This window comes from Catharus ustulatus, chromosome 8 (assembly GCF_009819885.2).
Source record: "Catharus ustulatus isolate bCatUst1 chromosome 8, bCatUst1.pri.v2, whole genome shotgun sequence".
NCBI lineage: Eukaryota > Metazoa > Chordata > Aves > Passeriformes > Turdidae > Catharus > Catharus ustulatus.
This window is the reverse complement of record NC_046228.1, coordinates 13767191-13784024: the sequence shown is the minus strand read 5'-3', so window position 1 is coordinate 13784024 and position 16834 is coordinate 13767191. Positions and strand designations below refer to the sequence as shown.

Sequence of the window (16834 nt, the reverse complement as noted above, 5' to 3'; positions counted from 1 at the left end):
ATCTCAAGCCTGTCCCACTCCTGAAACCAGAGTACTCGATGCCATCTCAGGGTTCCCAGTCAGCACTGCCACCTGCAAGGGATGAGCCTCACCTCCAAGGGACCCCCACGCTTGTCCCAGCCCAGGAGCAGTCCAAGGCAGGGCTTTTCTGACAGCCAGCACAAGAGCAGGAAAGATGCTTGGCAGCAGGCCCAAGCATGCTCCCTTAGGGGCTGCCTGCAATCATCCTCCATGAGCTGCAATGCAGAGGGCCTAGACAGGCTTCACCTATCCCTCCCTGCCATTGGCCATCCTTTCCTGCCAAGCACCATCCCACTGCAGACAGCAGTAAGCTCTCTGCAGTCACACTAACACCTCTCCCTCAGGGCAAACCCAGAAATGAGACGTCACCCCTCTCCTTCTGGCGAGGCAGAGCAATACCAAGGAGCAGGCTCGAACGCGACAGGCACACGGGGCAGTGGGCTTGGAGCAAGCAGAGCCCTGCCCGAGCTCCGGCCAAGGGCTACAGCCCGTTCCCAGCCCATTGCTGGAGGATCTTGCACTGCCCCCCCGTGGCCATCGCGAGAGGTGCAGGTGGCCCCAAAACGGCTGCGAGCCTGGGGGTGCCAAGTCCTGCAACCAGCAGAGCCCAAGAGACGGTCAGAGAGGCCCTCAGAGAGGCATTCACCCCGTGCCAGGCCATTGCAGGCTGCCACAGTAACAGTCACATGCTCGGTGACCACAGTCCTGTCCCCCTCTCCCCAGACATCCCACTCCTGTGCCCAGACCACAACCCACGAACATTTCATGGGGCCATACCACAAGCAGAGTCCCCGAGGTCTTGAGGGTGGCACAGCTTGAGCCCACACCTGAGAATAGCCCACGCAAAGGAGGAATCGAGGCAGTGCTACTGTTTGGGCATCCGCATTTATTATATGTCTAGGACAAGCCAAGGGCTGCCACTTGCCTGAACTGCTTCAGTTGAAGGCCAATGACCTGTCCTCCTTAAATATTGGTTATAAAACAAATTTTTTTCCTTTTTCATTTTATTAAAAACCTCATCTCTCTCTCCATACTTTTTTGCCTTTTGTATTTGAGTATAAAAGTGGGGGCGGGTGCTCCGCCTTGCCTGCCGCTACCTCCGCAGGCTGCGCTGTGCCTGCCGCAGCAGAGTGTCGAAGTCCAGGGAGTCAAACTTGCTCTTGACAGGAGCTGGGTCAAAATCCTCCCGGTTTGAATCTGGAAGAGATGGGGAGAGGGTGTCTTGAGCCCATGCAAACATTGGCACAATTCTGCCCATTCCCACAGCAAACTTCTTATGTTTCACCTGCCAGCCTCTACACCCAGAGTTGAGCCAGCCTCCAACATAGTGCTGGAGAGACAGGGAGCCTTTGTTCAACCTCCCTTCAGGGCAGGACTGTTCCTGGATGTGACTCTGCTGCCAACCCTGACTGATCCCAAGGATGGGGACTCCTACGCCTCTGGAAAGAAGAGAAGGACCCAGGGAGGCCAATCCCCAACTTGGAGGCTGCACAACTCACCCAAGTCAGCATAGTTCCTCCTGCAGAACTGCCTGCGGCCACCAAAGCACAGGTCGAAGGGCTGCTCATCTGGGCGCCGCAGCTTGTGTCCACTTTCGATGGCAGCAAAGGCTTCCTCAGCATAGCGGTAGGTGACAAAGCCATAGTTATCCCTGACATTGGAGATCAGCAGCAACAGTTATGTTTGTGCCCCTTTGGTCTGCAACATCCCCTTGAGTAATGGGAAAAGGGCCAGGAGGAGTCATCCCTGAGAAGGGATTGACCCATCTTCCCACAGTTCTTACCCCTCAGAGCGGAAATGCAGAGTACACTCCTCAATGTCCCCAAACACAGAGAAGCGGTGCCGCAGCTCTGACCGTGTCATCCTGCTGGGGATCTTGCCAATGAACACAACTCGCCGCTCCTCCTGTGGGCAGGGATGCCCCATCCATGAGCAGGACCTCTCTCACACAGAGCACCCTGCCTGCATGGCCTCCCACCACACTGTGCCCTGGCCAGAGCCTCCCAGCAATGCTGCTGGCAAGGCTGCACCCCCATGGCTTTCTGAAATGACAGAGGGGCTGTGGGTCCCCAAACTTCCAGCCTGAGATTCCCAGCCCTCCTTCACTCACTATTGCACGTTCCTTCTGGAGGATCCTCTGCCTTTGGTAGTGGTCCTGTGCATCGTAACTGTATCTGTCAGAGCAGAAACGAGACACATGAGCTACGGAATCATGGGGGTGCCAGAAGAGTGATTGCAGACACAAGGGAGATCTTGAAGGAGTAGGTCTGTCCCTCCTTCACAGGGGGCTGGGAGATGGGCTGGGGAAAGCTCACACCCCTGTAGGGTGGTCACGCTCACCTTCTCCACCTGTTACTCCTCCTGCGGGGCGAGGGGGAGCGGGACTGGCTGCGGGACGTGGACCTGGATGAGTAGGAGGATGTCGATGATGAGGATGAGGACCTCTCCCGGGACCTGCCACATGACCCACAGCTTGAGCGAGAGGAGGAGCTGTGGGAACATCTTGAGCGGTACCTGCGGATAGGAGAGACACAGTTGAGCCCTCCCTGTGTCCAGCATCATGAAGCTCCAAAATAGAAAAAGATCTCCATCGTCCCCATGGTATCCAGCATCTCACTCAGACAGGATCAATCCCCAGGATGGGGAAGCCTCTGCTCAAGATTGCCAGGGCGGCAACAACACTATGGAAATGTTGCTCGATTTGATTCCCAATGCCATAGAGAAAAGAGAGCAGGCTCACAAGAGGCACAGCTTCTGAAGAGCAAGAAATCATCATGGGGGAATTGTGAAGCACAGGGCTGTGCCTGGGAGGGCCCAGAAAGGTCTGGGACTTCTGTACTGAGTCCCACACTATATCCACATTGCGCTCAACAGCCCTGTGAACAGAGACTGCAGAGCTTCTCTAGCATGGCCAGCGAAAGCTTAAGGACAGCAAGACTGAAACACGTCAGCTGTGCTGCCTCCAGGCAGGAGCACAGTCCCTCTCCAGACATGCTGGCCATAGGTGGTCCCTGTCACAGGAAAACCCAGGCCTGGCAGGGCATGCTGCCTGGCTCTGCCACATATTCTCCTGCAGAACAGCAAACCAGGGTGACACAGTACATAGGGACATTTTCCAGCACAAGGCCTGCTGATTTACATAGGGACATTTTCCAGCACAAGGCCTGCTGATTTGCTGGAAATCCAAGCCAGACCTGTTGCTTGACAATCCCTGAGCTGCACATCCATGGAACATGGCACTTTTATACCTCCCTTTCCAGCTCCAGCCTGTGCATTTACTGGCCATCAACAAAGGGGTCTTGGTTGGCCAGGCCCCTCATGCCCAGGGACATCTCCAGAACCGGTTGAACACCAAGAGAACAACAGAAAAAGAAACCCTTCACCAGCTCCAATGCCTCCTAGCCCAGCTGAGACAGGCTGCACATGACTCAGATGCACAAGAGCTCTGAAAGAAATGCATCCCACAGAGACCAAGATGTCCCACTTTCCTACACAGCCACCTGCCTAAAGAGAACAGGGAGCCCCCCAAGGCAGCCTAGCCAGACAGGTTTTTTCCTGCTTGCTTCCAGCAGCTCCCTGGAGAGCATAGAGCTCCACTGTGGCTCCTCTCATTTCTACACCAAGGGCTGCAGTAGCCCCACAGCACAAATATGAACATCTGCCATAATACTCCAGAAGAAGCATCCAAAAGCAAAGATGCAGCCAAGGACTTGTAATATGGACTGGGCATTCCAGAAGGAGTAAGAAAGTCTGGCTCAGTGGTGGCTCTGCAGGCACATGGGCCCAGATGTGGGCTTCAGCCAGAAATGGATGGGCAGGGTGTTGCTGCAGCTGCCCCACCCTCTGTGAGCCATACATCTTTCCAGAAGGGCCACAAAGACAAAAGATCAAATCCAGCCATCTAGTAGGACCACAAAGATGTGTCTGGGCACTTGCAAAAGACTGGCCACTGAACAACTGCCCCAAAAGCAAGCAACGATCCACTGCTTACCTTCGCCACCGCTTGGGGGGTGGGGAGAGTGACCGTGACCGGGATCGGGAGGACGAGGATGAAGATGAAGACGAGGACTCGCTAGCTCCATCCGAACTGGAGCTGAAGGAACGGCTGGCACGGCTCCGGCCAGCCCTCCAGCTGTCACTAGAGGGGCTGGGTGAGTCCTGGGGTCTCCGGTAGCAGCGCAGGGACCTCTTGGCAGCAGCATGGCTGGGCTGGGCACTGGGAGTCTGCACCTCCTGGTCCCGGCAGGGGGATGCAGCTGGAGACAGAAGCACTGAGGTGGGGGGACTGCTGCACCCAGTGCTGGCTTTGTTGGGGATGGTAGTCCGATAATCCAGGGGAGCTAGGCAGGCCATCCCCAGGGGCTCCTGGCTGTGCCCCGTGGTGGTGTTAGGGGCTGGTGGGGTGGGGTCAGGTTGGTCCAGTGTCCGTTTGGTTAAGGAGGAGATGGGTTTGATAGTGATGTCCCGGTGGTGTTTGACATTCCAGCGGGAGCCACCTTTGGCAGGGGGCTGAGTGCCAGAGATGTTGCTGCTCTCGGGCCGTGGTGTACCCAGGATGCAGTAATCATGGTCTCCCGAGCAGACGTGGCTGGGGGCTGTGCTGGCAGCAGCTGGCACCATGTTTTTCACCTGGATCTTGTTTGGGGGCAGTGGCTTGGCTTTCATCAGCTTGGTCGTCTTCTGGGGCCCTTCCTGGGACATGGACCCAGGTGACTTGGTTGTCTTCTGGAGCCCTTCCTGGGGCACAGACCGAGGTGACTTGGTCTTGGCCAGCAGTGAGACAGCAGGCAAAGGCTTCCAGAGCTGGTGAGGAGGTGTTGCTGGGGGCGTGAGGCCTGGGAGAGCACCAGAACACTTACAAGAGCAGCCCTTTGCTGCAATCCTCCCAGCTGGGGCTCCCTCATGTCCCGGCCCCCCTCACTCCCCAAGGTGTCCCCCCAGACACACAATAGCCCTGCCACAGCATGGTAGACTATCCTCCCTCGCCCCAAGTTTTCATTCACCTGCCACATTGGCCAGCTCAGAGGCCTGCAGGCCATCTGGGGGCTTCCTGTCCTGATGGGTTGGTGCATCCTGCTGGGTCTCAGGCCTGAGAATGGGAAAGGAGCTTTGTCAAACACAGCAGGCAAAGCCTAGCCCCACTCCCCACACCTGGGGCACCTACTCAATCTGCCCCACTGCCCAGTTCATGAGGACAGAGGATCCAAGAGAGCTGCAAGATAAAACTTGCACAGCCTGGTCATGCTCATCACTGCTTCTCCCAGTTTTTCCACCTCAGTGCCAGCTCTGTCCCAGTCCAGCAACAAGTTCAGCTCCTCCTGGGCTCATGGACACAGCCCCCAGCACACCTCAAACTCTGCCAGGACTGAAAACTGTCCTGTGCCCTTGCTCTGCTGGGCTCCACACTGGGCAACAGCTGCCAAGGTTTTGACACTCACCCAGAGCTCCCAGTCAGCTGTCCTTCCTCAGGAGGCTGTACAGAAGGTTCCTCCTTCTTGGCTGAAAAGGGAACAGGTAGGTGAGAGTGGCAACAAGTGGGGCTGGAGGACAGGATCCACAAAGCACCCCTGGAACAGCCCAGAAGAGGTTTCACAGCACCTGAAACCCAGCTCCCTGAAAATAGGAGCTGCACATCCTTTTTCCTTCATAGACTCTTCACCACCCCTTTGGTTGCCATGGGGACCCCCAGGTGTTTCCACAGGCCAAGGAGATGGAGGCAGAAACAGCCCCAAAATGAAACATCTGAGCAGGGTAACATGAGCCCACAGGCAGCAGCATCACAGCCCTCCCACTACCACCCTGACACAGGGAGCATGGACAGCCCAGGGAGGCCAGTATGGCATGGAGGGAGCCCTGCAGGGGATGGCATGCCAGATCCGCACCTTCAGACTTCTCAAACTGCTCCAGCAGGCTGGACAGGTCGGTGGCTTCAATCCCTGGGCCAAGGAGAAAGCACAGCCAGTCAGATCAGCCAGAATTCTCCCAGCAGCACATCAATGCACCCCAACCCCATTCTCCCTCTGCATCAGCCTCCCTGGATGGTGGGGCAAGCACTGGGGAGGGAAAGTAATAACACAGCATGCAGCAGCTTTGTGTCTCCCACAGCAAGGATAGGAGTACCCAGCTCTGCAGTTCCAGAAGGGATTAGTTTCAGAACAGCCAGCCCTGACCATCCACTATAGGCAACATCCTAGCAGAGTATTGGAAAGAGACTGCAAGCCTACAGGCACAGCTTTGCCACCCTCGCCCCCAGAAGTGCCAGGAACTGGTCCTGCTACCCAGGTTGCTGGCAGCACTGCAGCCTTGCTGGCTGCTGACACTCAACCAAGCATCCTGCAGCCCTCCCACTCACCGATCTCACTGATGAAGGCTTGCACAATGTCCTTGCTGCTGTCACTGGGCTGGGCTGGGCTGAGGAGTGGCTGGTGCCTCCATGGCCGCATAGCAGGTGCCTTGGTGGGAAGGCTGCTCTCTCGACCTGCTTTCATTGGTGGTGCCACAGCCTGGGAGGTGGATTTTTGGCCAGGCAACTCCTGCCCAGCAGCTGCCTTGGGCTCCAATAGGGCTTTCTCCATTGCCTCACTGCCTGGCCCTGCAGCCTTCTCCATGGCACGGGTGCCAGGGGAATCCTCAACAAGGGCAGGAGACACATCTGCTGGACAGCAGGTGGCAGCTGCGGGAGCCTTTGGGACCTGGTTGGGAGCTGCAATTTGGGGTTCCTGCAGAGGCTGGGTGGGGACAGCCTGGGGGACTGGCACTACAGAAGGGACCCTGCTGGGCTGGGCAGTGGCAGCTGAGGAGGCTGGCAGGGGCTGGGCTGGGGCAGCTAAGGGAGCTGGCTGGGGCTGGGCTGGGGCAGCTGAGGGAGGTGGCTGGGGCTGGGCTGGGGCAGCTGAGGGAGCTGGCAGGGCCTGGGCTGGGGCAGTTGAGGGAGCTGGCAGGGCCTGGGCTGGGGCAGTTGAGGGAGCTGGCTGGGGCTGGGCTGGGGCAGCTGAGGGAGCTGGCAGGGGCTGGGCTGGGGCAGCTGAGGGAGCTGGCAGGGCCTGGGCTGGGGCAGTTGAGGGAGCTGGCAGGGCCTGGGCTGGGGCAGCTGAGGGAGCTGGCAGGGCCTGGGATGGGGCAGCTGAGGGAGCTGGCTGGGGCTGGGCTGGGGCAGCTGAGGGAGCTGGCTGGGGCTGGGCTGGGGCTGGAGCAAGAGGGGCCTTGGGGAGAGAGCTCTCTCCTGCCAGCCGTGATTGCCTTCTGGGGTCTGACACCCTGCCAGTCGCTGGCCTGGCTGGGCCACCTGCAGCCCCCATCTCGCTGGTTGGGGCAGGGGGTGACTGGGTGGGGAAGACTGGTGGCTCCGGGCAGCTGAGCATAGGAGTGGCAGGAAGCTGCCCATGCAGAAGGGCTGTGCCAGGGTGACTGCCAGCTGGGAAGGCAGTGGCGGCCTGCACTGCTGCTCCAGGGTCCCTGTATGCAAGGGAAGGCACTGGAGGCGGCATGGGGATTCCTGGCCAGTAGGATGGTGGCGCCCACCCAACTGGGGCGTAGGGGCCACCTGGGCCAAATGGAGGCGGGGGTGGCACAGGTGGAGGGGGCCAGGCCATGGCTGGAGGCGGGAGGCCAGGCACCACGTGAAAACTACTGGAGGAGCTGGCACTGGGTGGTGGAGGCAAACCATGGCAGCCCATGGGCTGCGGGCTGAAGCAGGGCCAGGAAGGCACTGGTGGGTAAAGAGCATAAGCACCGGCAGAGGCTGGCGGCATCCCAGCAGGGGCCACCCCAGCAGCTGGGGGCACGTTTGGTGCAACAAAAGGCATTGGTGTTGATGGAGGTGGTAGCAGTGTGCCAGGTGCTGGGGCTGAAGTCAGAGCAGTGGGAGCTTTGGTGGCAGGAGGAGGGACAGCAGCAGGGCTGGTGGGTTTGTCTGGTCTCTTCTGAGCACTGTCTGCCTCAGTGGTAGAGCTCATGGGTGACACCAGGCAGGGGATCTCTGCCAGCTCTGTCGGAGGCTCAGGGACACTGGGCCACTTGCTGGCCACTTGCTTCTTGCCTTCATGGCTGCCACCCGTGCTGGGCTGACGGTGCAGCATGCGGATGCGATACTCACGCAGGCTCAAAGCCTTGGGTTTGGCTTCCTTAGGCAGGCCCTCACTTCGCTCTGCTGCTGGCAGGCTCTGGGCAGGCTCCAGCCCAGCACCTTGCTCTGGGAGCTGAGAGGCAGCCTGGGAGACCCCACTGCTCTGTTCGGCAGATGGCTGCACATCTCCCTGGCCCTCAGCCTGGTCCGTCAGGCTGGGACATGCAGCTGCTGGCTGCCCCTCCACACTTCGTGTAGTCTTCTCCAGGGGCACCTGATTCTTGTTCTTCTCCAGGGCCACACTCACGGTTTCTGTCACTGGCTCCTTCTGCAGCTCCTGCTTCCCTTTCTTGGGCAGGAAGGCCCCGGCTGTGCTCCGAGGCCTGCCCCGGGACCGCGGTGCCCGCTCAGCATGCAGCTCCATCTGCCCCTCCTTCCGGGCTCGTTCCAGCTGCTGTGCCAGGAAGTCTGAGACCTGAACAGAGGGACACTCTGCCCGCTGCCGGCTGATGGCTGGCTGGACATGGGACTGTCCAGAGCCCGTGGAACGGAGCCGGTGGGCTACAAAGTCCCTACCAGGCCTGGCCTGCTTGCTTTGGTCCTCCTCTGCTTTCTTTTTCCGACTCTTCCTTGCTCTCTCACGGCCCCGTCCCTTCTCAGAGCATTCACGTTTTCCACCTGCTGGAGCTTCTGTTCTGTGCCAGGAACTGCTGCTGGGACCTGAGGCTCCAGGTGCCGTTGTCTCCAGTGGGGAGGTGGCCTCTGGGATAGTGCATGAGGGCTCCTTCCCAGGCAGTTTTTCCTTCTTCTCCTCTTCTGCTCCATTTTCCTGGGTTGGAGCTCCTGGCAGCTCCCTTTGATCTTCTGGGACTGATTCCCTGGTACTCTCCTCTACTCCCAGGAGCTGGGGCTCCAGGTCAGGGGAACTGGGAGTCAAGGGCTGTAGGACCACAGGGATCTCCACACTCTCTCCCTCTCCAGGCACAATTTCCAGCAAGACAGGACTGTTTAGAAGTTCCTTGGCCACAGGCTCCGTGTCAGGGTCCAGGCACACAGTGAAGGTGGGCAGGCAATAGGGGTGCATGGACTTCACCAGCTCACTCAGGGATACGTCACTTGTGTTGATGATGCAGGGGTCTTCATGCTCCTCCAGTGCTGCCCCAGCCTCACTCACACAGAAATTCACAGCCTCCATGCTGCTGTCTAGCTCCAGGCTCAAGGCAGGCTCCTCCTCTTCTTCCTCCCCATCACTGCGCTGTGGCAGGGGCTGCTCTCGAGCTCGGTGCCAGCCCACCTTCCACTCCACCCTTGGGGTGCTGCAGACTTGCTTCTTTGGCAGCACTGGATCCTCGAGGCCATGAGCAGCACGGTCCCAGGCCACATCTGTGTCAACCTGGGAAGGGGGACCACAGGAAAAATCAGCTCTTGAGCTTTTAGCAGCACTCACCCAGGACAGCCGACTGGGTCTACTGCAACTCTACCACAAAGACCCACGGCAGACAAAAAGCCAGGACACATTTGACCCACCCAGTAAAACATAACAGAGCTGGAAATCCAATGCTCCTATGGGAGCATCCCCAGTCCCTAGCACCCACCACCTGAAGCAGACTCTGCCCCCACTACCACTGGTGCCTTGCAAAAGCATCGTTTCTGGGGAAGGATGCCTGTACCAGGAGAGAAGGCTGGGGCTGAGGGCTGCAGCACAGATAGTTATCCCAGCACCACTCCAACACTGCTCCTTCAGCTTCCCCTGCTTAGCTGCTCACCTTCCCAACCACAGAGACACTGCTGCTGCTGCTGAGAGGCCTGAGAGCCTTAGGCTGTTCCAGGGTAGGGTTCTCGCGCTCCAGTAATGGGCAGGATAAGGTGAGAAACTTCTGAAACTGGAAAAATGGCCAGAAGATGAGACAGTGGCAGTATTATTCTGCTGGAGAAGACAGGATACCCCCAGCCCCACGCTGCCCCATGCACTTCACCCCACAAGGCCCAAGAGCAAACAGCCCCATCTCACCCATGCTGCACACAGCTCCCACTGGGGACATGCTACTCTTCAAAGCCTCTGGCTCATCTCTGGCTCTATAGAAACACCAAAGGCAAAGGCATGGCCCTCCAGAGCACTTCTCTCACATTGGAACCATCATGACAGTACGTCTCAGGGTACTGGGGACCAGGGTCATACTACTTCAGGGCACCCTCATGCTAGGACCTAGCACAGCCCTGCCTGAGCATCCTCCCATGGGCTCTGGGGTCAGGCTGCTCCAACTTACTGAGGAATTCTCTCGCTCACGAGGTGAGGTCAGCAGCTCTGCATCCATGATGGTGTCAAAGGGGGACAGGGTCTCATCATCCGTGCTGTCCAGGATCTCTGTGATGGCAGTCAGCAGGGACAGCTCGTTCTGTGCATCCAGGCAGGCCTTGCTCTGCTGCAAGGGTAGGGACAGTCTCAGAGGGTGATGGGATACCGCCATAAGACCTAGACATGGAGGACACTGCCACCACCCCCACCCACGACACAGCCAAGGCCAGCTCAGCTACCACATCCCACATCTGTGTGTGAGCTCCCACCTCACTCATAGAAAGATCCTCAATGATGGAGATCACAGAGGAGTCGAGATAGTTCTGCATTGTCCCCAGGATCTCTTCAGCTTCTAAGATAGTTTCTGCATCCAATGATGTTATGTTCAGGTCATCCTCCTCGAGGGAAAAGCACTGTTGAGGAGCATGAGGAGCCAGGTAAACACTTTGCACAGCCCCACTACAAGCACTGATTTCCTCGCAGCACACAGCCTGTGCTGCAAACAGTGGCGGGGCACCCACAGCACCCTGAACAAGCAGGGGAAGCAGGTGGGACACAGCTGTAGGTCAGAAGGTGGCATAGGGAACCTTCCCCTTTGCTTTCAGGAGAGTCCGCTACACAGAGCCCTGTGCTGATTTCAGCTGGAGACCCTTCCAACTACCCAGGATGCCCCTCCACACCAAAAATTCCTGCCTGATTCACTCTGCAGCTGCATGACTGGGAAAGATGAATGGATAAAACACCAGGCTCTACCCAACACCACACACTGGTAGTGCAGGACAGGGAGGAGACAGGCTAGCTCCCGCCACCTCATGGACTATCACGCGCTCCTCCAATTCCGGCTGTCGGCGCTTCAGATAAGCCCATAAACCATTACGAAATTCATAACAAAAGTGCAGGAGTCAGCAAGAGGGGTGCAGCCAGCTGCCACTGCTGGAGCCCTACCTCAATACTTCTGTTGCAGGCTACAAGAGGACATGGTCTGTGTTTGCAATCCAGGACCAAACCAGCTTTGTTACTCTCCTCCTTCAAATTCCCAACCCCACATCCTTTCCTGTCCCTCAGTCACCTCCACAGATGCTTGAATAATTCTGAATAACTTCAAAAAAGTATTTGCACTGCACTCCAGGATGCCACAGAGCCATGCTGCAGGATGGCCAGGAAAAGCCAGATGCTGGGCAAGGGCAGGGGCTGCAGCCCCTAGTTGAGCAGATCCACAGGACATACAGAGCAGAGCAGCAGTGCAGGCATGTCACCAGCACAAGACCAGATGCGAATTCCTGTTTGTAGATGGGCTTAGGCAGAGAGATAATGTAGGCTGGGAAGATAAGGGCACCAAGGACAGAGCCCTGGGAGAGTACACCTCCCTCCCAAAGCTACTCAGGAGCAGGCTGTGACCCATCTTCCTGCCCTTGGAGCAGAACCAGCACTGTGAGAATAGGTCTGAACCTTGGGGGATGTACATCTGATGCAGTTCACCTGTGTTTCATGTAGGTACCACAGCTTGTATGAGGCTGTGCCCATGCAGAACAAAATGTACCTCGTGCCTAGAAAGAACCTGCTAATATTTTGAAATCCTCTTCTAGCAAGCAGTAAATTGCACCAGAGAGACAGCAGGCATTTCATGAAACAGGTATTTCTAAAATATGACAGCACCAAAGCCACATCCCCAAACTCCTGGTCCCTGGGTCTCTTCAGAGACTGGCTCTGATAAGACAAAGCAGGCAGCACTAGCAACAGCACAGCCAGGAGCCCTGTGCAACCCCAGAACACAGGGACCCCAAGACCAGGCTGGGAATCAAAGCCAGGACACCCACACTAATGTCCCAAAGCTACCCATTCCAAATTCCCCCAGTCTGTGACATGACAATCATAAAGACCAAGAGTCTGCAGCAAGCAGCTTCCCAGTTCAGCCCAGCCTAGCCTTTCCCAGGACCCTCGGCTTGGAAATGGAGCCCACCAGTGACACCAGAGGACCACTCCACCCCATCATGCAGATCAGGCTGTGGAGCAGTTTTAGAGCAGTTTTCCTGCTCAGCATCAGAGCTCGGCGCAGAGCCTGCTGGCAGCCCTCTAGGCGCAGCCTGGCTGCGATTCCCGGCCAATCCTCACGCAGATACCGGGAGGACATCCAGGCCCACACGCCCAGCCCCGGCGGCGTGCAACCCTGAGTCAGCGGTGACCGGCAGGCAGAGGCACCCGAGCCACCGAAGGAGCCAGGAGGATGGAGCATCAGCAGCCCAGGACATAGGGACTACCTGATCCCTGCCTGCAGCTGGCAAAGGGATCCAGAGGTCACCTCGGGGCTGCACAGCCCTGCCCATCTGGCCACAGGGCTGGCTCCCCTCAAAGAAAGCATGTAATAAGAGATTTCCAGCTGTGATCAGCGCTGGACATTAGGAGGGAGGGAAATAAAACTCTCCCACTCAAATGGCCTCTTCCTGTGGCTTCTGCCCGCAGCCCGGGAGGGAGGGCGGGCAATCTCCCATGCCTTCCTCGACTCCCTTGACTCAGCGCCTTGCAACAAGGAGTCCCACAGCCGTGAGTCACCGAGCTGGGCTGTGTTCCCCCAGGATTCCCTTTGATCCACCTGGGGACGGGCACCTCCTGCAGCCCTCATTGCTTGAGCACCGCTTGTGCGTAGGGGCGGGGGTACGAACCAGCCCAGCCTGCTCCAGCCAGAGTTCCTGCCTGTTCTCCTTCCTGTCAGAGACCCCTGTCACTCATAGCCCAGAGGGGAGGGGGGAACCCCCCCGTGCCTTCCTTCACAGCTCCCTGTGTTTGTTTTACAGCAACGCTGCAGGGAAAACGATCACGGGAATGTTCAAGGACAGACTTCGGCTCTGGCCACGCTGTGCCCAAGCAACCAGCACTGCCAGGGAGAAGAGACGATGCCCACAGCCCCAGAGTGGGCTTTGGACACGGCGGGGTACTGGGACTGGAGCTAACTAGCAATGGACACAGCCTAAGCGTGGCCGCCAGCCCTTCCGACACCCACCCGGCGCAGCGTACACTGCGCTCGCCGCTCTGGTCCCGGGAAGGGACAAGGGAGGCCCCCGCAGGCCGCTGTGACACGTGTGCCCGGCGTGCTGCGGCTACGCCCCGAGCACAGGGCAGCCATGGTCCCCGGCTGGCTGCCAAGGCTGCTCTTACAGCGCCGGAGCTGCCGGCAAGGGCGCGGGGTGAGCCCGAGAAGCCGGGGGGCTCCGCCCGGCCAGCGCGGCACAGCCAGAGGATGCTCCGTGGATTCCTCTGCTGCTTTCGGAAAACATCACGCGGGAACACACCTCTCTTGCCCCATCCGCAGCCCACTCTTCTCGCGTCGGGGAGGGGCGAGACAGGGTTGGCGTCTTCCAGCCCGGGGTCGGGATGGGGGAGATTCCCCCGCAGCCCCACGGCCACGCAGGACCCTGGTGGAGGCAGAAACAACCTAGGGCTTCCCCCAGAAAATCCTGACAAACGCAGGTGCCCCCACGTCCCCTCCTGAGGTGCTGCATCCCCGCGCTCCCCGTCCAGACAGCAGCGCACTCGCACCCAACCCAGCCCCGGCACGGGCCCACCGGGGCCAGTGACAGCGGCAGCTCCGCGCCCCGCACCTGCCCCGGCGCGGGAGCCTCTTGCTGCGGGGTAAAGCCCCGCTTCTCGTGAATAAGCTCTCAGTACGGCTCGGGGAACCCCCCCACGCCCGGGCCACGTCCTGCACCCAGAACGCCTGCCACCGAAACCGGCGGGTGTCGGTGTCCCAAACCGCGCCAGCCCCAGCTCCCCGCGGCCGCAGGTGGCGGAGAGCGGCGCCGGGATGGAGGGACCGCGGGGGAATGACGCGAGGGGCAGCCCCGTGTCCCCCACTACCTAAGGCCGGGGTGTCACCTCCCACAGGGGACACCAAGCCATCCGTTCCAGCGGGTCCCGTGGCCGTGGTGCGGCCCCCCCTGTGCCGACACCCCACCCCGGTGGGAGAGCTCCGAGCACCCCATTCCCCCACCCACAGAAAGGACGCCGCACTCCGGGACCAGCGCAGGAGCCGCTGGCCCGCGCTGCGCCCCCCGCCCGCTGCCGGTGCCGCGGGCCCGCTCCCAGCACACGTGGTGCTGCCGCCGCGGGAGCCGCCCCGGCCTCCACGTGTCACGGCGCGGCCCGCCGCGCTCCGCCGCCCCTTACCTGCAGGGGGCTGCCGGCGCGGAAAGGCGGCTCGCGCAAGGCTCCGCCGCTTCCCAGGCCCCGGGAAGCGGCCGCGGCGGCAACGCCACCGGCCCCGGCCCCGTTGGCAGCGGGTACCGCTCCGCCCCGCCGCGCCGCCATCTTGGCGCCTCTGCTCCCAGCGCGGCCACTGCCGAGAGCGCCACGTGACCGCCGCCCGCTCCGCACTACAGCTCCCGGCGACCCCCCGCGCCGCCCCGCTCGCGCGCGGCATGCCGGGAGCGCACCCTTTCGCCGCTGGCCGCGCGCCGAGAGGCAGGCACCGGCCTGAGGGGGCGCCCGGCCTCAGGAGCGCGGGCGGCCATCTTGAGGGCGGGCAGACCCTCGGGCTTCGCCGCCATCATTGCGACGGGCGGGGACGAGAAGGGTCGGCCCAGCCCCGCGGAGCGCGGTGGGAGGAGCGGCGCGGGCGGGACTGGCGGGAAGCGCCCCCTGGGGGCGGGGCAGGCGCGCATTTTCCCGCGGCGCCACGGGCCCGCCCCGCCGGCTCTGGTGCGCACGTGGGTGCGGCCGGCCCGCGTGTCCCCGCGCTTTCCGGAAAGCAGGGGCAGAGCTGCTGTGGGTGCAACGGCTCGCCGTCCCCTGCCTGTGGGCTTTCCCTGTGCCTGAGGTGCCTGTGCAGCACTGCCATGGCGCTCCATTGAGCCCAGCCTCGTGTGAGGCTGGTGGAGGTAACACGCAAGTGTGGTGGGCAGAGGGGGGATGAGAAAAACTATCCGGTGTGAAAGGAGGGATAGGCACCGTGAGCTGCCGTGCAGCCTTCTGGCATGACAACGGGACAGGGTACCCAAGTCACTGCTTGTGCCTAGGCTTGTGCTGCTCTCCAAAGCTGGCACACAGAAAATCATCTGGAAAATGTGAGGGAGCCAAACTCAGCTCACTGGACACGGTTGCTATCCAGCCTGGCTCCCCAGGAAAGCAAGGTATGCTGTGTGTGCAGGTCCTTATCCTGGCCCTGTTTGGTAGCCTCTGTTCAGGAAGCCCAGAGTCCTTCGGGTGCTGTCATTGCTCTTCTAGCTTCCAGATGGACGGGTAGGATCCTCTCATGGAATTCAGGGATGTGCTTACAGCAGCACAGGTGCAGTGTGGACATGCATGATTTGCCTGGCAGTGGGTAATTGTCCTGGCATCTACATCAGTCCCTGGAGCACAAACCTGCCTAGGCCAGATTCCCTTGGGAATCTACAGGATAGAGCTGCTTTTCTCAGCCTTGTGTGCCTGATCATTGGGCTGAGCTATGTCTGACACACAGAGCCTCATCCTACTCTCCTACTTCCACCCCTGCTACAAGGCACTTTCAAATGTGATCACTCGTCCCACGTCACCTCCTGCCTTGCAGGGGCTGCTCCTCCCTAGTCACAAACAGGCTCTCTGTCCAGGGGAGCTGTTCCCCTCCACCTCCTTGTCCAAGGAGCCCATAGCACCTCTCACCGATGCTTGTATCTGGCCAAAGTGCTGTCTGAGCAGCAGGCAGGCGGCTTCTTCTTTGTCCTTCTCCAGGGCCATGGATCCATGTCCGGGTGCTGCAGAGCACACACGTTGCAATGGGTGAATGTGAGCACACAGCTGGGGTGTGGGGGATTTTACTGGATGTAACAGACTCCTCAGGCTAGCGCCTGTCTCTGGCACTACAGAGGAAGCTAGGAAGGCTGGACAAGTGTTCCAGGTTCTCTGCAGCCCAGGTGTGGTAACCCTCTGAAGGACACTGCTTCCCCTGAGCTCAAGACATCTAAAGAAAGGAACAAGTCAGTTTTGAAATGTCCATGTCTCTTTACACTGGCCTGAGGAGAAGCTGTCCATAACGTGGCATTCAGAGACCTGCTGACAGGGATGTGGAGCAATGTTCCCCTTGGAGCCCTGCAGCTTTCCTTCTCCTGCTCTGCACCCTCCTTTCCTGTCATGTCCTTTCCCTGGGGCACATCCAGGGCACGCAGTGACCTGCCTAATCCTTTTGTCCCTGTGTGTGGCAGGGCCCCGCGGCACAACAAGGCTGATCTCTGACAGAGCAAGCCTAGCCTGGTGTGCATCCTGTAAAGTGGGACCATATTCTTTGCACATAGGGTTCCCGGAGTGAGACCATAGGGAATCCCACCTGCAGGTACCTCCCCCAGTAAAATCCCCACCAGGGATGCGCTCCCGGCACAGGGCAACACCAGGCATTCCTGCTGGTTTACAAGAAACACAAACAAAAGCCAGAAAGGAAAATGCGCATTCTACATCCTTGGTTCCCCTCCCTTCCCTCTCTGTGATGT

General features: G+C 59.6%; 1 protein-coding gene across 1 annotated transcript; it reads right to left on the bottom strand.

Annotated features, from left to right (window-relative positions):
• Nucleotides 1-887: 887 nt before the first annotated feature.
• Nucleotides 888-12829, bottom strand: PPRC1 (PPARG related coactivator 1). The gene is made up of 14 exons (XM_033066583.2): nt 10652-12829; nt 10354-10509; nt 9853-9969; nt 7159-9479; nt 6374-6795; nt 5904-5957; nt 5460-5520; nt 5025-5110; nt 4013-4856; nt 2362-2535; nt 2132-2195; nt 1805-1926; nt 1521-1672; nt 888-1218 (listed from the first exon to the last, which is right to left on the bottom strand). The coding sequence occupies exons 1-14, from the start codon at nt 10709-10711 to the stop codon at nt 1115-1117; spliced, it is 4737 nt and encodes a 1578-aa protein (XP_032922474.1). The 5' UTR covers nt 10712-12829; the 3' UTR covers nt 888-1114.
• Nucleotides 12830-16834: the final 4005 nt, after the last annotated feature.